We start from the raw sequence: 26,392 nt of genomic DNA on the forward strand, positions 1-26,392 counted from the left end.
ATGCTATTACTTGTTCACAGGGTGATTCTTGTGTGCGACGGGATAGCTGTTGGTGTTGTGTCTTACAACTACCGCGGAAATTGTGGCCGTTTCTCAATCTCGAGGATACTGGCTTCCAAGCCAATATTTCAAGGATACTACGTCATCGAGTGCCGCCAAAGGACTGTTCCAATCTCCAGCATACTTGGAATTCCACCGGGGCCGCGTCCTTGGTTTGGGGGAAATTTCGAGGCTGCACATGGGTAGACTTTGCGTCCTTAAAATCCCCACAATGCTTTGCGCACGGACCAATTTCAAAAACCCTTGCGGAGAATGGCTGAACCGACGCATCACACATTTAAATGTAAGTATGTAGTGGCGTAGATGTGTTGGTAAATATTTACTTTGTTACATTTGTTTGTTATCACCAAAAATGTGTTCTGTGAAAGTAAAGCAAGTTCATAATTAGACATCGTGAGGTATTTATTTTCGGTACAGTTTATGTTGAAACACTTGTTTGGCTGTTCAATTCTTCTTCGTTTTCCGAAGCCATGGCTTGGAAGCATACTTGCTTCGTTTCTGAAGGAAGTGACTTGGAAGTACATGACTACCAAGCCAGCATCCTCGCGATTGAGAAACACCCCCTGACTACCCAAATTATCCCAACGTCTACACAGAGATCGCCAAATACCTTGGCTGGATCAACAGTATCATCAATTTAAAAAGCTTAATATGCAATATCATAAAGCTTTGCTTCAGCACACTTTGAATGTATTTAGGAGGGGAGGCTGTGTCTCAGCTGCTCGGTCAGTGTTTGGTCTTTAATGGAAAAGCAAAATAAAGCAAATGTTTTCTCTTTTGTTTATCCGAACACGTGAGGTTTGAATCTCTTATAGGAAAAAGTTTTACTTCAGCAAACATTCATTGTAATATGGAGGCTTTGTGGTGTCACAGATTGGTCTATCAAGGTTTATTTCATCAATATACATTCATTCATTCAAACAGTATCATAAATCTAACTCAGCTGAAATTGTTTTAAATGCTTTTATTACTAGTAGTCGCCTGGACTACTGCAATTCTTGTGTTCTCCAAAAAAACCTTAAAGAAATTGCAATTAATTCAGAATGCTGAGGCCAGGATTTTAACAAACACAGAAAAAAGGGATCACATGTTCCCTGTGCTGGCATCACTGCACTGGTTACCGGTGTCTTTCCGAGTTGATTTTAAAATGCTTTTAATTACACTGAACAAAAATATAAACGCAACACTTTTGTTTTTGCTCCCATTTTTCATGAGATGAACTCAAAGATCTAAAACATTTTCTATACACACAAAATAACCATTTCTCTCAAATTTTCACAAATCTGAAAAAATCTGTGATAGTGAGCACTTCTCCTTTGCCGAAATAATCCATCCCACCTCACAGGTGTGGCATATCAAGATGCTGATTAGACAGCATGATTATTGCACAGGTTTTCCTTAGGCTGGCCACAATAAAAGGCCACTCTGAAACGTGCAGTTTTGCTTTATTGGGGGGGTCTGGGGGGGTCCGAAAACCCTAGGATTAAACCCTAACATGTCACCCATCTCCTTCACATATAGTTGATCAGGTTGTTGATTGTGGCCTGTGGAATGTTGGTCCACTCTTCTTCAATGGCTGTGCGAAGTTGCTGGATATTGGCAGGAACTGGAACACGCTGTTGTATACGCCGATCCAGAGCATCCCAAACATGCTCAATGGGTGACATGTTAGGGTTTAACCCTAGGGTTTTCGGACCCCCCCAGACTCCCCCAATAAAGCAAAACTGCACGTTTCAGAGTGGCCTTTTATTGTGGCCAGCCTAAGGCACACCTGTGCAATAATCATGCTGTCTAATCAGCATCTTGATTTGCCACACCTGTGAGGTGGGATGGATTATCTCGGCAAAGGAGAAGTGCTCACTATCACAGATTTTTTCAGATTTGTGAACAATTTGAGATAAATGGTTATTTTGTGTATATAGAAAATGTTTTAGATCTTTGAGTTCATCATGAAAAATGGGAGCAAAAACAAGTGTTGCGTTTATATTTTTGTTCAGTGTATTTACAAGGCTTTACATAACCCGGATCCTACACACATCAGGGACTGCCTTTCTTTTTATAACCCAACAAGGACACTCAGATCCTCCGATGCAGTTCTTTTAGAAGTACCTAAAGTAATACACAAGAAAACTGGGGAGGCTGCTTTATGTTTTTCCCATTGGCTCGTAGAACAGCGAACTCCATTGGAGTTTTTCAAAGTAAATTGAAGACCTATCTTTTAATTTGGAGTAATTTTAGAGGTATAACTGTTTATGTTGTATTTTTTTATGGTTCTGTGATATAATTCTTTCTTGTTTGTTTATAACTTGTTTTTAATTATGTTCCTCCTTTTTTATTTTGTATCTGTAAAGCACCTTAGGCTGCATCTTGCATTAAATGTTCTATAATAATAATGCATTTTATTTAAAGAGCGCTTATCTAGAAAATCAAATACACTTTACACAGTAAAGCAATAGGGTTTTATGCAAATGCATTATCTTAGCATGATAAAAAAAAAAAAGTTATCCATTGAGCTGTAGGGGAGAAGAGAGGGGAGGCCATCTTACTTCTCAGTACAAAGCAACCGTACCTCACAAAGGTTCATCAACATTTCAATATATTATCATAAGTTAAACTGTTCATTATTTAGACACTCCATTCTAAAATATTGTATATATCATCAATATTTGATTTGAACTATAGCCTTTTTTTATTTATAAGTTTATTCCAATTATTATAAAACAAAACATGTACTCTTTACACAGTTTTTGTAGGCCATGATGGAAAGGAGGAGGGAGAAAATAAATCTAAATGCTTTCAATCAACTTGTTGACGATGGTAAAGGTGGCGAATACATTTTTAAGAACAAACAATAAAAAGGTCAGATTAAAGTAGTACTAGTCTCTTATTGTCGTTTGAGGTGCAGAGAATGTGACCAGCAACAACACCAGACAGTGTCAAGGGTTTGCAAGAGGCCTTTAGTATCCAGTCAAAATATGTTTTTTATAGCACTGATACATCTGTAGCTGCTAAACAATGATAAAATCATTGAACTCGAGTTTCATAACTGCTAGTGTGGGTACTCACAACTCAAATCTTTAGTTGGAAACTGTGGTGTCTGTGGTTCATCTAGATTGAAACGCCATGCAAAGAAATGTCTGGGTTGTATCAGATAAATCAGCTCTTTTCTTTCTTCTCTTTGGCTGACAAAGTTTATTTGACTCATAGTATGCACAAAGTGCAGCAATGTCCAAAAAGTATTCATTAATTAAAAAAATCGCGTGAATAAAAATGTCAGATACAAAATGAACATTGGGTAGATTATAGCAGATAAAAGCAATTCAACCTATTGATTTAAACTAGGGCTGTCAAACGATTGCAATTTTTAATCAGATTAATCACAGCTTAAAAATGAATTAATCATGATTAATCACCATATGTCCAAAATATGCCATTTCTTTATGTATATTGTTGTGGGAATGGAAAGATAAATGAAAGGAGGCGGATATATCCATTTAACATACGTTAATGTTAACGTATGTTTATTATAACATTTTTCTGTGTGTCAAAATGAAAGACAGCCCAAACACCTATCAATCATCAAACCGTGGGGTCTTAATTCATTACGTGTTGATTTCTATCAACGGGGGAGTACTTCAGGAAAGTCGACGGGGGGGGGGGCTAGTGGAGTACTTCGTGACCACAGATTGTGAACGTTGTGATCAGCTGTTTTAGCACAGTTCTCCAGTGAAGGGGGGGGAGTCTCCCTCCGCAGCCGGTTGGCGTAGTTTTGGCACAATTCCGTTGTACAGACCGACGTTAACAGCAGCCCTGTCTGTGCACACGGAGACCGACTCTGTCGTCCGGTGATCTAACCGCCTTCTGGAAAAGCTGCACAAGTACGTCGAACGCAAATGCGCTTTGTGACACAAGTGACGGTACGCATTTCAGATTACGCACATAACCTGCGTACCAGTTCTGTCCACCCCTGTTCTACAGCAAAAGTATTCTGCGTCGGGACTTCCCGCAACAACACCACGCCGTTATCTTGATTCTATTGAGAAGACGATCACTACGTGACAAAAGTTTTCAAAACCGTTTCTTGTCTTCGGTATTTCCAGACAAGTGGCTACTGAAATCACGAACTGCTGTTTGTGCAATTCTCGGCGCGAGTTGGCGGACTTTATTTTGGTTACTTTAACATTATTTTTCATGATGGGGCTAAGCCATTTCTTGTTATGGGTGTAGCCTACCCCAGCCATACCCTGGCGCTGCTACTGGTGGGATGTATGGGGCGGGCCATTCTGCACATGCGTTAAATGCGTTAAATATTTTTAACGCAATTAATTAAAAAAAAAAAATTACCGCCGTTAACGCGACAATTTTGACTAATTAATTTAAACAAACACAAAAAAGCTGTTTTTATGCAAACAAATTACAATTCAAAAGAGTGAAAGCTCCTAAAAACATATCTAATCTATAACACATTTTGGTAAAACACTGACTAATGAGCCACAATGCTCTTTTAGATTATTTGTCAGTCAGTGTTGACATGTTTTCACAGAATTATCTTCAAACTTGACTGTGATAATTCTGACACTCAGACTTTGAGATGGAAACTGTGGTTATAGCAACTTGTTTTATTTATGGTGCAACATCGCAGTAATACAAAGACAACAGCCCAAATGTGAAATAGGTCCATACAGTTTTGATTATTTTTCACATATTTCATCCAACTAAATGTGACTAAAGCTTATTTAGTCACATTAAGGATAAGTATTATCCAAACAGTGACAAGAATATCCCAACATTTTCAGAAAAAACACGATACTTGATATTTAAATAGATAAAAAAGGATCACTTCAAGCAAATTACATCAAATGTTGTATAGAATAAATTGTTCACCATGTGAAAACTCAGCCGTGCTGTTCACATAATTCATGTGCTTCAGGCTGTGGAGGCCGCAGAACCACAGGCCTTATATCTACTGAAACATCTGCAACACTTCATGAGTTGTCATTTCTATACTACCACATGCAATCGTCACTTTAACACAATTAAAGTTTGCACAGGGTTGCTGACTGAGGGTACTGGTTTATCAAAGGGTTTCCACGACACCCAAAGACAACAGGTTCAGTTTGCTGCAACTTCTTACAACTCTTGGACTTCATGGTAAGATTCCCACATGTCTCTTTTCTACATATGCAGTATTAACTCATCCTTCTTTTCAGCACTTGGTAGTGAAATCATAAATGGTGAAAAGGTCCTGGAGAACAAAATGCAGTTTATGGCCTCGGTTCAGAACAGCAGAAACAAACATATCTGTGGAGGATTCCTCATCAATAAAGACTTTGTGGTCACTGGTCAGAGAAAAATGGAAAAAGAAAAATCTCCAACGAGGCGTTCTGGGCCAGAGCTTTACTCGCTACAGGGTGTACTTTGAGGGTTTGTGACTTTGCAGACGGTTTACATGCATAAAAAGCTACATAACACACAAGGGGACGGGTAATAACCGGAAAAGCATGACACGGGACCTCAATATTTTAACTTTGTAGAATACCACACTCTATTTTGGCTGTCGAACTAGTTTACTTTAATTATTGGACTGTAACATAATCTCCAGCAGTGGTTCAACCTTTTTGCACCAAGTAGGCCTACAACCTGAGAAAATAGTTGGCTACCTATATGGCTATATGGTTACCACCATGTGACCAATGTTAAAATACAGTCTATGCACAGTTCATGCAGGACTCAGAGGCAAATGTATTCATAATAACATTATTTATTGTCAGCCAATGTGTATAATGAATAATGTAATAATCAGTTGAATCCTTTCATCAAAGTTCTTTCAAAAACAAAATGTGAGTTTATAAATAATGTTACTTGAGAAACAAAGTAATTAATGTTCTGACTAGATCTGTGTTTGTTCTCCCCTGCAACGAGGCCAACTAACTAAATCATTGCTGCATAACCGTGAGAACATAAATGTTCAAACTTGTATCTGGAAACTTTTTTCTGTGGTTTCTAAGTTTGTTGTCGACTTCAAAGAAAGGTTTCAATGGCATGTGTTAAGAATCTCCACATCAAACAATAACGGTGTTGGTGGTCTTTACTCGTTAGATCAATGCAACTAAAGCTCACTTACTGTTACCAAGTCTTATCCACAAATAAGGGGACAAAAACTAAAACAAATTTGGGCTACCAGTACAGGAGAGCATGTCCAGGAAACCCGCAGTCGGAGGAGAATATTGGGAAGGCTTTAAAACCAGCACCAATATCATGTAGAAAGCCGACACTCATACTGCAAGACAGAAGCACACCGGAGCTAAAACAGCTAAAGATAACAAAAAAATGGAGCTTGAAAAGAACAAAACAAGAAAGAGTAACTAGACTTAGAAAAAACAGGGAGAACAACGGGGTAGAAGAGGATTAAAGTAGTGACGAGCACTGCGGCTAACCACACCAGGGAACATTAACAACGCACTGAAGGAGAACAGTTGGAAAGCAATTTTATTTATACAGCACCTTTCAGCACACGGCAACCCAAAGTGCTTTACAAAATGAAATAAAAACACATTTAAGAACAAATACAGTGGAAGGAAATTAACAATCACATAAAGTGGGAAACCACATAAACAGGAAGTCAATGAAACAAAGAGAGTGATTTAAATAAAACAGGAAACAGAAATGCCAAGGTCATGAAATAACCCCAGGATAAAATACCTCCAAATCACAAACACAATAGCTTGGTACCACTAAGAAATAAGGAGAGTTATAGGTGCCAAACAACATAATATTAAAAACGTATATATGCAGAGGACAGTTGCCGGATATCTAGTTTGTAATGCGGCCTTGAATGAAGTGTTTTTTATTCTTTAGAAAGAGGACATTTACATGCATTTTTATCTTTTAATTATTAGAATTTACTTTCTTACAAGACATGAAATCCTTAGTTATTAATGTCATTAAGTGACTGGTTGGGCCTTTTTAAGAAATCTTCATATTCGAGTAAAGGCCTAACATTTGCACTGCATATTGGTTTTAATTTTTTCAATATCCTTCCAATCTGCCTGTAACATTAGATTAATTAATGTCTGTCTGGAAACATTGAACATTAAGTGTGGCTGTGCAGATCATTAAGCTATAAAGATAAGTGCAGATTTTGATGAATGCAGTCGCATCATTTGGTCATGTCCCCAAAATGTTAGCTTTTAATATAAAACAGGGTCAATTTAAGATTATATTTATCATAAATGTTATTTGTATAGAGCCAAATTAAAAAGGACTTTACTAAATTAACATATTCCTAGTACTCATGTGTCTGTGGATAGATGTTGTCACCATAAGCAACTGTGTCACACACAGTCTCAAGACTTTGCAGATATAGTTGGGATTAATATGAAGGAAGCGGCTATTCACCCCCAATTTAGATTTTACATTTAGTTCATTTCTGTGAAATTATGATCAAAGTGTTTAAATAGTATTCGTTTCAAAACTTTGATGTTCGCTCAGAAGTGAAGCAGGAAACCAGTTTCTGTGGTTCAGCTGGTTTGTTGCAGATTTCACAATGAAATGTTTGAGTGGGCTGCTTAAGCAAAACAAAAAAAAACGGCAAAATGCTGACTGATGGAATATGTTAGTGCAAACTTGCAGACAAACATTGCATGGATGTGGTCAGAATTCAAAATAATCTATGTGTTAATCAGACAAAGTGCTGCATAAAAGGATCAACTTAATGCCCCGAAGAACAAAGGCGAGTCAATTGTCTTGCAGGCATCATGCATGCTCTACACAAACTTCTGCTTTTTCAGGTCCTGACATCTCTCGGACAAAATGGTAATACTCCGAACTCTGTTTATTATGTTTCAATCATTAACTGAAATTAACCTACAGTATGACCTTTTACTTATTTTCAGCGGATGGGAGTAAAATCATAAATGGTGAAAAGGTCCCGGAGAACAAAATGCTGTTTATGGCCTCGGTCCAGAACAGCATGAACCAACATTACTGTGGAGGATTCCTCATCAATGAAGACTTTGTGGTCACTGCTGCACATTGTGATGATGGGTGGGTTACCTTTGCTCTTTCAATACTCAATGATTAATGTTATTGGACCAATCCAAAGAACCTTATTTTTGCAAAACATGCAGCAGCTATTAATAAACACTACTGATTGCCTCTTGATGATCATTTGCTTAGGAATCCTACAAGTGTTGTTCTTGGTACCCACAATCTCAAGAATATTGATGACACAATGAGATACAATGTGAAGAGATGCAAGCATCGATGTTATGAGAAAGTTGAAGAGGGGTCGGACATCATGCTCCTCAAAGTAAGTAGAGTTCCAGTAATTTGATGTTCTGTTAAATTCACTTTTAGTCTCAACAAAACCGTTAAAACAACAAAGCATTTACATCAATACTATGAGCAGCTTCATTTTCAAGCAACTATTTTCAAGCTTGAGGTCTGATATGGGGATACGAAGTATCCTCTATCATACCTCTGTATTTTCTAGTTTTGTTCACTCATTTTCACTTGTGATTTTGTTTCTCCAGCTGTCCAAGAAAGCTCAACTGAACCAAAGATTGCAGCCAATTTTACTTCCAGAAACTGAGACTAGGATTGCAAATAGAGAAACGTGCAGTGTTGCTGGATGGGGCCGAACAAGTGTTGGTGAACCTGATGAGCTGCAAATGGTGAATGTGCCCATTGTTGACCTGGATGTCTGTAAGAACGAATGGCCTAACATGCTTCCTGAAAAAGTTATCTGTGCTGGTGGATATGGCACAAATAAAGGATTCTGTCAGGTATGCTTCCTTTCCTGTCATAGGGGTATGGTCTCATTATAAAAAGGTTATTAGAAAGAAAATGAACTAATATAGCTTCTTCCTCCTCACAGGGTGATTCCGGGGGTCCTCTGGTGTGCAACGGGAAGGCAGCTGGTGTTGTGTCTTACAACTGGGACAAGAACTGCAGATACCCAAATAGGCCCAATGTGTACACAGATGTATCAAAATTCCTTCCCTGGATCAGAAAGATGATGAATGATTGTTAAATGTAACAGATCAACATACTCTTATTGCACTGTACTGGCTCCTTAAATGTCATCTCAAAACTTGAAAAATAAAAGCTTTGTTCATAACAAACATTGTTGCTTGTCAGTTCACCAATATTATATCAACATGTACATCTACATATGTTGCATCTGTTGTTCACCTTTTTCAAACACAAAGGGTCATGTATTCTCTTGAAAGTAAAGCCAGTTTTGTATCACATGTAGCTAACCGTGTTGGTAATGTTGCACAAAGAAACTTCAAATCCACTTAAGCTGGTTTGCATTTGTCATCCAAGATGAGTTAACATGTTCACACCTGACCCTAATGAAACAGGTTGAAGTGTGTGTACCCCTTAACCAGTTGCAATGGTCTCAGATCTGATGCTCAAAGGACTTGTTCTAAAGTAGATGTACTAAAAGTCTGCAAGTTTTTCAAAAAAAATTCGGAGGGTTAAATGGTGGCAGATTTTATTTTTTATGATTTCTTCAAAACTGCATTTATGAATTTGAAATGTTTCTACCTGCGGTGTTATTAAAAAATGTGCATTAATGAGTTTGTTTCCTTTGTGGCGCTATTGCTTGTCGTAGAGTTAATAATGAACAATTATGTTTTAACTTTGTAGAATGCCACACTCTATTTTGGCTGTCAAAATAGTTTACTTTAATCAATGGACAGTAACATAAAAGTAACTACAGGGCACAGGGAGGGAGTACAGAAAAATAAATATTTCAAACACACAAGCATGACCGATGACACATACATTTGTTTGCCTTGGACTCAGATGCACTGCAAAGGATGATAACAAACACTGATAGGAGTGGCGCCCACTGATGGTCAAAAAGCAGAGAAACTGTGCAGCTCTGTGGTCCAACACAGGCCTTTTCTACTGAGTATATACAGTAGAATGATATGAGAGCAACAGCTTGCAATATGTTTATCAAATATTACATGTGTTGGTAGTGTAACTGAATATGGATTTGTGGTGAGAAAAACTGTGAATACTGTAGTCAGATGTGTATAATGAATAATGTTATAATCAGTCGAATCCTTTCAAAGTTCTTTCAAAAACAAAACATGTGAGTTTATAATATATAATGTTACATGAGAAACAAGGTAATTAATGGCCTAACTAGATCTGTGTTTGTTCTCCCTTGCATCGAGGCCTACTAACTAAATCATTGCTGCATAACCGTGAGAACATAAATATTCAAACCTGTATCTGCTGGTTTCTGTGGTTTCTTAGTTTGTTGTCGATTTCAAACAAAGGTTTCAGTGGCATGTGTCGAGAATGTCCACCTCAAACAATAACGGTATTGGCAGTCTTTACTCGTTAGATCAATGCAACTAAAGCTCACTTACTGTTACCAAGTCTTATCCACAAATAGGGGGACAAAAACAGGCCTACCAGTACAGGAGAGCATGTCCAGGAAACCCGCAGTCAGAGGAGAATATTGGGAAGGCTCTAAAACCAGCACCAATATCACGTAGAAAGCCGACACTCATACTGCAAGACAGAAGCACACGGGAGATAAAACAGCGAAAAAGCATGAAATACAAATAAAACATCTCCACACCGTACCAAACCACCTGTAAGACCGTGACAGCCCAAATAGTCCTGTAAGTGGCAAACAGTGGGCCTAACCAAAACTTGAAATAAGAGGTCTGTCTTTACTGTAGCTTTAAAGAAAATTACATAAAAGTAAAACAGCAATAACATGTCACAGGTATGCAAGCAGGTAAAGATAACACAAAAAGGGAGCTTAAAAAAGAAAAAACAAGAAAAAACTAAACTTAGAACAAACAGGGAGAACATCAACGGGGTAGAAGAGGATTAAAGTAGTGACGAGCACTGTGGCGAACCACACCAGGGAACATTAACGACGCACTGGAGGAGAACAGTTGAAAACAGGCAGGTATAGATGCACTCAGAACTAATCACCACAACAAGACACAGCTGCTGTATGTAATCGAATACAGGTCTCATGAGTGCCCAATATATATTCAGAAGTGATGACCTACTCGCTCCCCTTGCTGTCCCGCCAAACACCGAAGTACATTGTTGACTTTTTTACATTTATTTTGAACTTTTCCTATATGATTGCTCCATGTTAGCTTTCTGTCAAACCAAACACCAAGAAATCTTATTGTATTAACCTGTTCAAGAGGTTGCTCATACAATTTTAACAATATAGGAGCAATGTTATGCCGTTCTATAAAATAAATGACCTGCGTCTTAGCTACTGACAGTTTGAATCTCCATTTATTTGTCCATTTCTCCACTTCAACTATTGCAGCTTGTATTTTCTTTCCAACATGTGCTACATTGCGGCCTTTTGCCCACAACGCCCCATCATCTGCATACAAAGATTTTCCCACACTTGGATGAACTTGATTAAAAATGTCATGTATCATTATATTGAACAGCAACGGACTACATACACTACCTTGCGGAGTACCATTTTCCACAGCATAAACACTTGAATATTCTGCACCTACTCTTACTTGTATTTTCCTGTCCAGTAAAAAATTCATAACCCAATGATATGCTTTACCACCAATTCCCAATGATTTTAACTTGATTAGTAGTCCTTCCTTCCAGAGCATGTCATAAGCCTTTTCAATATCAAAGAAGACTGCAATCACTACTTCCTTGTTGGTCTGTGCTTTCCTGATGTCTGATTCTAAGCACAATATAGAATCCACTGTATTCCGACCCCTACGGAACCCACTTTGATATGGGGACAACAGAGCTTTACTTTCTAAGATATATGTTAACCTTTCTGTAACCATTCTTTCCATGATTTTTCATAAATGAGATGTCAGGGCAATAGGCCTGTAGCTAGATGGATCTGAAGGGTCTTTCCCTGGCTTTAGGATGGCCACTATTATCGCTTGTTTCCACACTGAAGGAAGTTGGCCAGAATCCCACACCCTATTAAACAACCTTAACACGGTGGAACAGGCTAACAAGTGTGTGTGCGTCATATGCGAGGCCCCGCCTTAAATGGAGCGCGATTTCCGCTAAAGATTTGGAAATTGGTCTGTGCGCAAAACAATGTGGGGATTTTAAGACCGCGGAGGATACACATGTGCAGCCTCGAAATTTCCGCGTGCCAAACAACATAATATTAAAACACGTATATGCAGAGGGCAGTTGCAGGATATCTAGTTTGTAATGCGGCCTTGAATGAAGTGTTTCTTATTCTTTAGAAAGAGGACATTTAAATACATTTTAATCTTTTAATTATTAGGATTTACTTTCTTACAAGACATGAAATCCTAAGTTATTAATGTCATTAAGTGACTGGTTGGGCCTTTTAAGAAATCTTCATATTCGAGTAAAGGCCTAACATTTGCACTGCATATTGTTTTTTTGTTTTTTTTTCAATATCCCTGCTACCATAACTGTTATGCCTGGTTGCCAATCTGCCTGTAAAATTAGATTAATGGATGTCTGTCTGGAAACATTGAACATTAAGTGTGGCTGTGCAGATCATTTAAGCTTTTTGATTTTGATGAATGCACTCGCATCACTTGGTCATGTCCCCATAATATTAGCTTTTAATATAGAACAGGGTGAATTTAAGATTATATTTATCATAAATGTTATTTGTATAGAGCCAAATGAAAAGGACTCTACTAAATTAACATATTCCTAGTACTCATGTGTCTGTGGATAGATGTTGTCACCTTAAGCAACTGTGTCACACACAGTCTCAAGACTTTGCAGATATAGTTGGGATTGATATGAAGGAAGCGGCCATTCACCCCCAATTTAGATTTTACATTTAGATCATTTGTCTGTGAAATTATGATCAAAGTGATTAAATAGTATTAGTTTCACAACTTTGATGTTCGCTCAGAAGTGAAGCAGGAAACAAGTTTCTGTGGTTCAGCTGGTTTGTTGCAGAATTCACAGGAAATGTTTGAGTGGGCTGCTTAAGCAAAACAAAAAACAACGGCAAAGAGGGGGGCTAATGAAATGTGCTAGTGCAAACTTGCAGACAAACATTGCATGTGGATGTGGTCAGAATTCAAAATAATCTATGTGTTAATCAGACAAAGTGCTGCATAAAAGGATCGACTTAATGCCCCAAAGATCAAAGGCAAGTCACTTGTTTTGCAGGCATCAACTTCTGCTTTTTCAGGTCCTGTCCTGACATCTCTCGGACAAAATGGTAATACTCCGAACTCTGTTTATTATGCTTCAATCATTAACTGAAATTAACCTACAGTATGACCTTTTACTTATTTCAGCAGATGGTAATATAATCATAAAAGGAGCAATAGCCCCAGATGATACGTACGAGTTTTTAGTCTCCATGCAAAAAAACGAGAAACATATGTGCGGAGGATTCCTGATCAGCGAAGACTTTGTGCTCACTGCTGCGCACTGTAGCGTCGAGTGGGTATAACTTCCTTTATCCGCTATCTTTGAATCATTCAATTAGAAAGCAATTTGAAAAGTCTTCAAGATATTAACCACCTTTATTTTTAAGTAATATCTTCAATATTGAATATTATCTTATCTTTCATTTAGTGAACCGGACAGGGTCGTTGTTGCCACTCACGATCTCAGCAAAGTTGGTGAAGAAAATGTAAGAATCATTGAAAAGAGATACAAATACCGATCCTATTACCAAGTAGACAAAGGTAATGAGATCATGCCCCTCAAAGTAAGTATACATTTTTTTGGGATCAAATTAATAATTTAACTTTCAGCTTCATATTCAGCCATTTTTTTTTACATTAAAGTCTGAAGAATAAAAAAGTATTATCTTATATTACAGACATTGCTAGTTCTGTGAGATTTACTTTGAGATTTTTTTCATCTCCAGCTGTCGAGGAAAGTTGCCGGGAACAAAAAACTTCTTCTAATATTCACATTCAAGAAAAGAAAACCTGCCAAGTAGCTGGATGGGGTTTCACAAAGACTGGTGGTGGAGTTGTTGATAGGCTGATGATGGTGGATGTGTCTGTCATAAACCTGAACGCATGCTCTAAGAAGTTATGGGGTGGTATTACTTCCGGTGTTATCTGTGCCGGCGGTTATGGCAGTGACAAAGGCTTCTGTCAGGTATGATTTCTCTTTGTTGATGTAAAATGTAAGCTGGTATAAAAATGGTTTAAAAATCTAAAATAAAATAATCAATAATGAATAATATTCCTTGTTGGCAGGGTGATTCTGGTGGTCCTCTGGTGTGCGACGGGATAGCTGTTGGTGTTGTGTCTTTCAACAACAACAACAACATCTGTGACTACCCAAATTATCCCAACGTCTACACAGAGATCTCCAAATACCTTGGCTGGATCAACAGTATCATCAATTAAAAGCTTAATATGCAATATCATAAAGCTTTGCTTCAGCACGCTTTGAATGTATTTAGGAGGAGAGGTTGTGTCTCAGCTGCTCGGTCAGTGTTCGCTCTTTAATGGAAAAGCAAAATAAAGCAAAAGTCTCAAATGTTGTTTTCTCTTTTCTTTATCCGAACACATGAGGTTTGAATCACTTATAGGAAAAAGTTTTACTTCAGCAAACATTCATTGTAATATGGAGGCTTTGTGGTGTCACAGATTGGTCTATCAAGATTTATTTCATCAGTATACATTCTTTTTGTATGTTTAAATAATCATAATGAGATCCTGCACTTGGAGAGGTTGAGCATGTGACGTCACCATAGTTTCAATGTCGGATTATAAACAACTTTTAACACTCAGAGAACGCACTTCAATAGAATAACTAATGTAAAAAAATGGTAAACAGTATCAGAAATCTAACTCAGCTGAAATTGTTTTACATGCTTTTATTACTAGTCGCTTGGACTACTGCAATTCTCGTGGTCTCCAAAAAAAATCTTTAAAGAAATTGCAATTCATTCAGAATGCTGCGGCCAAATTTGAACAAACACAGAAAAAAGGGATCACATGTTATGTTTACATAACCCGGCCCCTACACACACCAGGGACTGCCTTTCTTTTTATAACCCAACAAGGACACTCAGATCCTCCGATGCATTTCTTTAAGAAGTACCTAAAGTAATACACAAGAAATCTGGGGAGGCTGCTTTATGTTTTTCCCATTGGACCTTAGAACAGCAAACTCCATTGAAGTAAATTGAAGAACTATCTTTTAATTTGGAGTTATTTTAGAGGTATAACTGTTTATGTTGTATTGTTTTATGGTTCTGTGATATAACTCTTTTGTTTTTAATTATGTTCCTCCTTTTTTATTTTGTATCTGTAAAGCACCTTGCATTAAAGGTTCTATAATAATGATGATAATAATAATAATAATGCATTTTATTTAAAGATTGCTTATCTAGAAACTCAAAGACACTTTACACAGTAAAAAAGAAAAAAGAAAACATAATTAAAACAACACACTTCAAATATATAAAACACAACATTAATTACAGATTAAAAGCAGATCTGAAGAGGTGCTATATTAATAAAGTGTAGTATCATTATTATAAATAAATAGAAAAACGCTTGCTGCCATTATGTGGAGTACAGTATATCAATTAAGTATAACATGTGGGGAAGGTTTCAATAGATTCATAAAAAAATACTATTAAGGTCTAATGATGCTCAGTTACAAAAATGCTGGTTAGGAATAGGTGTGGTTTTAAATATGAATAGCTATTTACAGAGTGAGGGGAAAATGCACAAGGACTTAATGTTGTTCAATATTTCACTACATGTCAAAATTGGGTTAACAGTCATAAGTTTCTGTGTGTACGATGAAATAGTGGCTTTAAAATGTGACATAGGCAACCAAATGTAGGCTTTAGAGGCTAAATAGAAAACCCCCAGCTGGTCACTTTTATTAACTTCTACATAGCTTGTGGGAAAGTCCTGGTTACTGGCAGTTTCACCTACTAACGGCAGCAATCATGCAGGATGCAGGTTTGCCGTCCGACTGCTTAATGCACAACCTTTACTTACAATTTGGTCCAAATATGCAATACTAAAAAATAACTTATATGTAAATAACCCCTTCCATTTACATGTTAAAGTATTTATTTTATTCCAATATCAATAGAAATAAAGCTGAACAAATTAAGAAATACATTTGAAATTATACACATGTCAAAACAACTGCATCGCCACACTGACACAGGAAATGATGCAAGTAATAGGTTTATAAAAGATCTTTGTGAAAATGGATGGGGAGTAACATGAAGGAAGAGGAGGAATTTATAAATGTATGTCCTAACACATAGTATTTACATGATGTATGTTCTTTGCAATGTTGCAAAGATAACATCTCCCGCAGGATGTGGTTGGAAGTGAAGATAAATAGATGGCAATCATATTGTGTAGTTCGAACTCTGCGGTAAAAAGGTTCCACTTGACAGCGGGCTGATCATCATGTGGCCACGATGTGTGGGCTCTACAAGATTCTGCTTCCTTTTTCTTCTGGCATGCCAAGATCAAAATGGTAAATTGCTCTGATGACTTTTCTTCATCCTGAAAATTAGATAATAGCTAGTTTTAACTGTTTGTTATTTTATTCATATGATTACAGTACTTGGAAGTAAAATCATAAATGGGGAAATTGCCAACGATGATTTGATGAAGTATATGGTATCGGTGCAGGAAGACGATGAACACATATGTGGAGGATTCCTTGTCAGCAAACATTTTGTTGTCACCCATGGGGGGTGTAAATTGTAAGTTACTCCTCCTTTTCGAGCTAATGTTTTGTTATTTGATGTAAAAAGCATGTTTCATTTGTTCTGTGTTGTCGCAATTTTACAAAATACAACAATAACCTCTCACTGATGTATTTTTCAGTGACAAAAAAGGAAAAGTAATAGTTGTTCTCGGCACCTACGATCTCAGCAAACCTGGCAATAAAATAAAAGAACACATTAGATCCACATGCAAACCCCCACCTGGAATTGGGACTGACATCATGCTCATTGAAGTAAGTTTATTCATCCCAGTAGTACCTTGGTTTGAAGAAAATTAAACAACTGAGTTTAATTCAGTGGGGGTAAATGGAAATAAACGGGGGGAAGCAAATAGTAATACATATTCCTGCTTATAATATTTGCACAGCACAACCAAAAAACTGTTGATTTACTCTAATACTGCTCGCAATAACTTTTATTTAAGTGACTCATGTGCTCCAACAAATTAATTTGTACCTGACCTATGATGTAGAGTAAGACTGTGTTTTGAAAAACTGCTTTTTGATTTTATTCGTCTCAAGATAAATTCCCAAAAACCAGAAGATCTACCAGAAAAAATTCAACTTCAAGACCCTGAAAATGATTTAAAAGAAAAGTGCCAAGTAGCTGGATGGGGTCCAGTGGATAACAATGACAATGATCATGTTGATCAGCTCCGTGTGGTGGATGTGACTGTCATCAGCCCGAAGGCTTGCAAAGTGCAGATTCCTGGACTTTGTGCCAATGCTATCTGTACAGGTGGAAAACTGACAACAGACAAGGGAGGATTTTGTAAGGTATGTTTTATAGATACATTTGTTTCTTATTCCAAAAGAAGGTATAACATCATGCATAATCTTTTTAACAAATAAAGATATTTCCTGCTCACAGAGAGATGCTGGTGGACCCCTCGTGTGCAAGGGGAAAGCTGTTGGAATTGCGACTGTCAACGACAACTGTTCCTTCCCAGGTTTACCCAACGTCTACATTAATATCTCAGCATACCGTTCCTGGATAAACCGCTGTATTAAAGCGAGGAAATGTTTGAAAGAAATATAACAACATTTCAAAAAGCTTTGCTTCAGCACAATTGTATTGTATTTGGTAGGAAAGGATGTGTCTTAGTCACTGAGTGTTTGCTCTTTAATGCAATGGAAAAAATAAAAATGTTTTTTCAAATATCGTTTTCTCTTTCATTCAATTCATTCAATTAAACAGATTGGATTGTGCAGGCAGATATTTATTTCTTGAGCTGCTTACCCAGCTAGCGGGGAATGTTCTCACAACTTTGGCTAACGTTACCTATTGGCTCTTATAAGGTTTTAAAGAAACATTTTCATCTGATGTTAGAAGAACCTTTTTAGGATGTTTATTTTTTCAAATAATGTTCCTATAAGGTTTAAGGTTAACTAAGACATAACGTTTTAACTGCAACATTCAGAGGATGTTTTGAGGATGTTATTGAGGCCTGAGATGACAGAAAGTGTTTTATAAAATGTTCCTTTAATGTGATATGTTAACAAAGGTAGAACGTTTTGCCTGCAACATTCTAAGGATGTGTTTTGGACGTTGTTGGGGTAACACATTAAAGATTTATAAAACGTTCCCTCAATGTTACATGATAACAAATGAAGAACATTCTCCAAGAAACATTCTGAATTTTTTTTCAGGATGTTATTTTTTTTTATAAAACGTTCCTGTTATGGCAAATATTAACACGGTCATGGTCAACGCCAGATTTATTTCTAGAGCGCTTTAAAAAACAAACTTGTTGCATTTGTTTGAAAAGGATGCTTTAAAAAAAATCTGATGTCACCATATTTTCCTTTGGAAAAAAACAAACATGCACGTAATTCATGATAAGCTGTAAGCAGATATTGCATGTTTGCGGTGGCATGTGTGAGTTCACAGCTAGACATGTTTGTTACCATTCGTTGTTCTAGGAATGTTTTCAGCGGGACGTTTTATTTTGGTTCCCAGAATGTTCTTCTGAAAGGTAGGATAACGTTCTTTAAAAACATTCTGGAAATGTTTGGTGGTAACCTTCTTAAGATGTTTTTGATAACATTGTTAGAACATTATGCCCTACTGTTCTTAAAACGTTTTCAGCGGGACATTTTATTTTGGTTCCAAGAATGTTCTTCTGAAAGGTAGGATAACGTTCTCTAAAAACATTCTTAAATGTTTTGGTGATAACTGTCTTAAGAGGTATGAGCGCATTGAGACAATGAATAGGACATATAAATGAATTTATGCATGCCAATATTCACTCACATGCACTTATAATCACACTAAGGTATATAGGCCCACAGTATTCATAATATTATAGGCGTAAAATATCCGAAAAAATCACACTTTTTTCTGACTATAAAGGTTGTGTCTCGTATTTAGATTCTATCTGTTAGATAAGCTATCTGGCCGTGTGTGGTTTGTGAGGGCTGCGTATAAACAGTGTCTGCTGTTTATGCATATTGGATAAAAAACACTATTGCACCCTTTAGATTTGAGACCGGCAGATATACTGTATATAGGAACGGACCGACTGTCACTGCCCGTCCCTGAAACCCCTGTTAGTGTTTGTATGTGTTTGTTTCTACTGTGTGTCTCTCTCTGCTCTACACGGCTGGGAGCAATCTCCAATCAACCACATCTGCCACCTGCTCATCAGCCACACTATGAAAGCCTGCAGCCTGCACTCATTCCCTGCCGGATTGTTGCCGTGAACGGTTTGTTGCGTGCCGCTCTGTTGCATGCCGCTCTAGCTTTTTACCAGCATATTCTTTGACAACTTTGCCTGCTTTTGCCTCACACTCATTTTTATGTCTCTCCCAAGAGGAATCCAAGGCCTTCCACACTCCCAAGACCAGCCAGGCCTCTCCACCCTGGAGCAACTGTTTCCCACTACTGCCATAACCAACCTCCACTCCCAGCTCCCCTTTTCTAATAAACAAATGTTACATTCACCAGCTGATTCCGATTCATCCTTTTACATGTGTTAATAGTCAAATTCCAATAGTTAAGTAAACTATCAACGTCATCCTAATGACCACAGTGGTCAGTCCACTTACACAGGAATTTTGAGTTGAAGAATTACAGGAATATTATGTCTTTATGTTCTAATAATGTAAAAATATTTTAGTACATTGTTACCACAGAACATTTGCATAATGTTTTAAACATAACGCATGTTATCCTTCTCTAAAATAATAACATTCTGGCAACATAAACAAATCTAACTTGCAGCTGAAAACATTTTAAGAACAGTAGGGCATAATGTTCTAACAATGTTATCAAAAACATTTTAAGAATGTTTTTAGAGAACGTTATCCTACCTTTCAGAAGAACATTCGGGAAACCAAAATAAAAGCTTCAGCTGAAAATGTTTTAAGAATAGTAGGGCATAATGTTCTTCCAATGTTATCAAAAATGTTTTAAGAAGGTTATCACCAAACATTTTAAGAAGGTTTTTAGAGAACGTTATCCTACCTTTCAGAAGAACGTTCTGGGAACCAAAAGAAAACTTCCCGCTGAAAACATTCCTAGAACAATGAATGTAACATTCTCAGAATGTTTTTAGAACCAAAAATGTCTAGCTGGGTAGTCAGAGAAGCAGGTCAGCCAAGACACTCATACAAGGGGATTAACAGAAGATTTGTTTACAGAAGAAGTGTGTTAAAAACAATGAAATAAATAAAGGAACTTGCGTTTTAACCTAACTAACCTAAATAGTTTATAACAATATAACATGTTGATGTTCTATATAGCTCAATGAAGCTATATAACCTCAGCAAACCATAGTGAAGTTCCTATGACATCGCTAAGAAGCTATTCCAGGTTCCAAGATATGAATGCCATCCCATTAGACTATAAATAAGATAATGTAATATAAAAGATTAAAAATGAAACAGTCCTACTATTGGTAAATCGCATACATTATGGAGAATGACCATTCAGGAGAGAGAAAAGGTTGTGAATAATAGTATTCGTAATATTATATATGTTATTTATTTATTTCTTATTTTCCTAAAAAATGGCAAAGGGCAGCCACTTCAAACGCTGTTTGCATACGTGTCTGGCATACAGCAGTATACCAAGACGATAAGACACGTTGTATGACACTTTACTTGAAGATATGAGTCTGGTGTCTTCATCCCTCATATCTGAGGTTGGAAACTGTGGTTACTGAGGTTCAGCTAGTTTGTCACAGAAGTAAAAGAAATGTTTGATTAGGCTGTGTCACGCGAGGCACAAATGAACCATGTCCTCATTAATGCATCCAAATAATGATGAATAAATATGACCATTTGATAAAAATAAAAATAAATAAAAAATATTGCAGTATTTGTTTCCTATGGTAACGGTCTTCAACAGGGTACACAAAATGGTATTTAAATCATTATGAGAAATGCAAAAAATATTTCAAGTGTTTAGTAATCAAAACAGTGATACTTGATTCTTAAAATGGCAGTTTTATATTGACATTTACTGCAGTTTCAACAGGTGAATTTGAAAATATTTTCAACATAACTGAGGAACTCAGTTACATGTTAGAGCAGAGTGTTTCTGTCTACCATGTGTTGCATTACACTAAACCACATTATTTCTTCAACAAAGCTCTTGTTCACATACATGTGATGTAAACTAGTGAAAAGAGGAAAGATACATAATTATTTCAACAATTTGCAAGAGTTAAATCTAAGCACTAATATTAAAATAAAGTTTGTAAAAATTCTCGACACACACACACATACGCTTTTGTCTCTGTCACTTTAATGAATATGGGTATCTGACAGTTGCATTTGACTAGTCTACCAACCAAATTGCTCATTAAAATAAAACATGCCAACATGGCGTCACACACACATGCACACCTACACACACACACACACACACACACACACACACACACACACACACACACACACACACACACACACACACACACACACACACACACGCGCGCGCGCGCGCACACACACACACACACACACACACACACACACACACACACACACACACACACACACACACACACACACACACACACACACACACACACACACACACACACACACACACACACACACACACACACACACACACACACACACACACACACACACACACACACTTCTGACAGAGGCTGCAATGTACCAGGGGTGGAACCAGGAAATGTGTATTCGTAGCTTTTTTTTCAAAATGTCCACCTTTGCTAAACAACTTTGACATTCAATTCTAATCTTGTACACTGTGACACATACAGCAGTTTTAACCCTTAACGCGTTGTGGGCCTCAATATGGCCGTTGTCTTTAACACTAAAAGTTTTTTGCATCTATTATGAAAGCCTGTTTTGAACATTACAAGTTACATGTGTTTTGTAATCCAACCATCCTTTTACAAAACTTCAACTGACTGTTATCAAACACGCTGAAGCAATAAAGACCACAAACTAAGTAATATCTTTACTTCTCCAAAAATGACAAGACCTTTAGTGGAAGGTGTGAATTTGAGCAGAGACCATGGCAACCAGCTCCCTACTACTGCTGCTCTTCATCTTTAATGGTAAGATGAGACCTTTTAATATATACAGTCTATGGATGAGACATATAAATCAGCATTGGCTGCCAACTGAGAGCAATTTGGATAAACACAGGCTATTAATGAATTGTGATGTTGTATTTCAGGGGCTGATGGTTCTTATATTGTTGGAGGAGGAGATGCTGCCCATCAATCTTGACCGCACATGGCCTCGCTGCAAGTCCGAGGACGCCACAACTGTTGGGGGGGCCTGGTGAGAAGGGACTTTGTGCTCACAGCAGCAAATTGTGAGATACTAAGATTTTTAAAAAACAGTCAGAGATGTTTCTGTAACTTTGTGTTTTTTCATATCAGGTCAATCTAGTAGAAATATAAACTCACAGGGACCTTTAATTTGTCAGACCAAAGTAATTTATTACAGCAAACATTTTTACATACATATTTGTCAAAGTAAGGCTTAGTTACAAGCAGGAAATGTTTTTGGGGGATGCACTCTTTGACAATGTTTTACTGAAGTGAAAATATGTAGTGTGTTATGTGACTTTTTCTGCATGTAAACGGTCTGCCTCAAAGTACAACCTGTAGCAAGTAAAACTCTTAACACAGAAAAGATGTGTCTATGCTGCCTCAGAGCGCCTCGTTGGAGATTTTTCTTTTTCCATTTTTTCTTCCGGGGCCTATTGACGTCACTAAGTCCAAATGGACCAATTGGCACACAGCTATAGAACAATAGGCACACCCTCTGTAGAGTGCAGGCTCTACAGAGGCTACTGGAGCGGACAGTGTGAGGTGGATTTCCCGCTGTGTTTCCCTGGATGCTGGATATAGACCAAGTGCCATGCCAGTGGACACCGCAGTGCTCAGGCTGAGCTCTGCTGTGTCCGCTGGAATGGCACGCAGACCCCACGCAGCAACAAGGAAACGACACCAGTAATCCACCTCACACTGTCCGCTCCTCGAGCCTCAAAGGACGAAACAGCAAGCCCCGCAACGTCCCGCCAACACGGCACCCAGACCCCACGCAGCATTCTCATCGGTTTGTCATTACTGGTGTCATTTCCTGGTTGCTAACGCCATTGTAACACATAAACACTGATGTTCCGCTGTAACGGTGGTTGACTAATCAGAACAGAGTGGGCGAGCTGACCAATCCGAGCACAGTGGGCTCATACATTTAGCAGGCTGTGTCGTTATGTATGTATGTGTTTATTTTTCGGGAAAAAAACTATAAAAATAAAATAACAAAAAAATAAAATAAAAACCCAAGAAGCTGCAATATAAAGAACACTATGTCGAATGAGTGTTAAGCCTTCCAATAATATGTGACCTGTTTTTACACCTTTCTTATTGTGTGACTGAATCGAGCACGATCCCCTTCCTGCTTCACAACTACTGAGACCATATTTAACACCCGCAGTTCATCTGCCAACTCCTTTGCACACACAACATGAAAAATGTAAAAAAAGAAAGTAGGACCTAATTGTTTGAATAGGTAGATATATATGTACTGGGAGTCTTTTTTGCCTATGGGAATGTAACCATTGTAGTGGCAATTTCTTATGCTATGCTATGGTAAAACCAAATGCTTCTGAAAGCATTGTCTAACACTACTGTACCATTTCTTCATATTTGCTGTTTCATCTGTTGTCTCTAATGAGGATTATTATTCTCAAGCGCTTCAAGGCCACAGAGCTGATTTGGCAGACTATGTTGAAACTACTCCTCTTCACACAAAGTTTGAAGTTCCATATTCTGATAACCATTATACTTTCTACAGCTCAAGGACACAGGTGTCTAATAAAAATATGAGACATCCATGTGAAAGCAGATTTCTGAGGCGTTCCGCCTAGCTACACAAAAACTCTGTCTGCCCGCCCTATCTTGTATATAAGCTTTGCTATTCTGTGACTATTGCGCACACTCCTGCAGACTATCCTATACTCTGTGAGACCTGTGCCTTCGAGGCGCCTCGAATAAAGAACCAACGAAAGACAACGCTGCTTGCTCTCACCAGTTTATTATTGATTACTCTCATTGTACATCTTTACAGTATTGACGAGTTTAAAATATCCACGACACCATGTACCTTAAAAACGTATAAACCCCCAAAGTTCCTTCATCATGTTACTTAATTTGGCATTTATTGATTTTTTATGTGTTTTATTATCAATTGAGTTGTAGCATCCACAGGACAACATTAGTTGGACTCTTGCTTTGGTCTCTCCTACTCCTGAAGGGTAATGGCTATACTAAACACTCCACCATCTGTACCATAGTTGTTAACTGTGTCATTCTGGTGTTTGGTGATGAGCAGGTATTGTAGGCTTTGAGAAAGTGAACCAAAACGGTAGCAAAAAAACTAAACAAAGTGATGCCATAAAGCTCTGTAGAGCAGAGCGAAACTGCGTTGTGTGATAATAATCAATTTTTAACAAACAATCATAATGGATTACACTCAAACATATTCATTTAAACCATTGTTCAAAGCATTAACATAGTTCTTTAAGTTGAGCATTTTCTGATTTGTTTTTTGTGAGAGAGCTTAATATGAATGGTGAACCAAGGTAAAAGTGTGCCACTCATTTGAGACACAGTGTGAATACAGCTCAGTCAGTTAAACCCACTTGGTGGATGTTGCTGCTACTCTAACAAACCAACAGGTGGAGCTAGAGTCTCGTCGGTATCCTGCAGTGACGCCGGTTCTGTGTCATCACACAAACACACTACAGGAAAATGGGCAGTCATTAAGTGTCTGTGAGTGTCTCCACTTCTATACTTAGGCTTTCAGAGACAATTTAAACATGCAGGCAGATGCTAAATGGAGCTGCTGAAGCCTCTGAGGTCTGACGTCTGAAGCAGTCCCTCATGGTGGACCGTGTAGATTGTCTGGTCAGATGGTCCGTCACATCAAATGGGGGTAAATCATGATCAAATGAAACATCAGTTTACAGTTAAGGTTTGTTAGTAATAAATATTTTACTTAATGAAGAAATAAATCTGACGATGACCATGACCGTGTTAATATTTACCATCACAGGAACGTTTTATAAAAAAAGAATAACATTTTCAGAATGTTTCTTGGAGAATGTTCTTCATTTGTTATCATGTAACATTGAGGGAACGTTTTATAAAGAACATCTTTAATGTGTTACCCCAACAACGTCCAAAACACATCCTTAGAATGTTGAAGGCAAAACGTTCCACCTTTGTTAACATATCACATTAAAGGAACATTTTATAAAACACTTTCTGTCATCTCAGGCCTTAATAACATTCTCAAAACATCTTCTGAATGTTGCAGTTAAAACGTTATGTCTTAGTTAACCTTAAACCTTATAAGAACATTATCTGAAATAATAAACATCCTAAAAAGGTTCTTTGAACATCAGATTAAAACGTTTCTTTAAAACATTATTAGAACCTGTAGGTAATGTTAGCCAAAGTTGTGACAACGTTCCCCGCTAGCTGGGAAGATGGAGTGATGGTGAGGAGGACGAAGAGGAGGAGATGGACAACAGTGAGCCACTAGAGGACGGCGAAGTCAATCTCTCAGAATCAGGTAACACTAGCATCCTGCGTCCCTGACATTTCTAGACAAATGGATTTTAATCCAAGTTATTTTATGTTTGTCTTATATTACGATCTAACAACCCAGTCATCGGAGAAAGGAGCTTGGCAAGGCAGTCGAGGTCATCTTCAGATAACGTTGGTAATCTGCGTCCTGAAGTGCGAAAAGTCACCACTAGGGAGCAGCAAAAAAACAAATTAAGTCAGATAAACCCTCATTTGCTAATTCTGCCCACTCCTCTGATACAATGGAGTCTGAATTGGAGAAGCTGCTGCTGGAGATTACAGGTGCATTGTATACACTGACTGTAGAACAACTGATTAAAGTGTGCAATGAACTGGAAATTTCAGGACCGGATAATGAGCATGTGACTGGTAAATCTCGCAGTCAATTAATTTCTTATGTCACAAAGCATAATGAACGTGAAGAAATGGCCGATCTAGAGGATGAAGGCATGTCCGAACTTCTTAATGTGCAGGATATCATAGACAAAGCCCAAATTGCAACAAATGTA

At 37.7% G+C, this 26,392-nt stretch overlaps 1 protein-coding gene and 1 long non-coding RNA gene across 4 annotated transcripts; both read left to right on the top strand.

Annotated features, from left to right (window-relative positions):
• Positions 1-3,762: 3,762 nt before the first annotated feature.
• LOC307013831 (mast cell protease 1A-like) lies at positions 3,763-14,559 on the top strand. Of its 3 annotated transcripts, none has more exons than XM_079641375.1 (5): positions 3,763-3,938; positions 7,956-8,106; positions 8,239-8,371; positions 8,595-8,846; positions 8,939-9,535. In XM_079641375.1, exons 2-5 carry the CDS (start codon positions 8,003-8,005, stop codon positions 9,092-9,094), a joined length of 645 nt encoding a protein of 214 aa, XP_079497501.1. In that variant the 5' UTR covers positions 3,763-3,938; positions 7,956-8,002; the 3' UTR covers positions 9,095-9,535. The 3 variants fall into 3 exon arrangements, with proteins under 3 accessions (XP_079497501.1, XP_079497502.1, XP_079497500.1); XM_079641376.1 differs by lacking the exons at positions 3,763-3,938; positions 8,939-9,535 and adding exons at positions 7,519-7,875; positions 14,274-14,559; XM_079641374.1 differs by lacking the exon at positions 3,763-3,938 and adding an exon at positions 7,637-7,875.
• A 1,874-nt stretch (positions 14,560-16,433) lies between these two features.
• On the top strand, positions 16,434-16,954 carry LOC307013993. Its single transcript, XR_013801120.1, has 3 exons — positions 16,434-16,536; positions 16,695-16,768; positions 16,893-16,954. It is a non-coding gene; the product is annotated as an uncharacterized lncRNA (long non-coding RNA).
• Positions 16,955-26,392: the final 9,438 nt, after the last annotated feature.

This window comes from Notothenia rossii (genome assembly GCF_949606895.1).
Source record: "Notothenia rossii genome assembly, chromosome: 7".
NCBI lineage: Eukaryota > Metazoa > Chordata > Actinopteri > Perciformes > Nototheniidae > Notothenia > Notothenia rossii.

Bases quoted from the DNA above. Each gene is read 5' to 3' on its own strand.
- LOC307013831 (XM_079641374.1), top strand. From the start codon at position 7,818: ATGCATGCTCTACACAAACTTCTGCTTTTTCAGGTCCTGACATCTCTC. The intron at 8,107-8,238 runs GTGGGTTACCTT...TCATTTGCTTAG, and splicing joins GCTGCACATTGTGATGATGG to GAATCCTACAAGTGTTGTTC. The intron at 8,847-8,938 runs GTATGCTTCCTT...TCCTCCTCACAG, and splicing joins CAAATAAAGGATTCTGTCAG to GGTGATTCCGGGGGTCCTCT.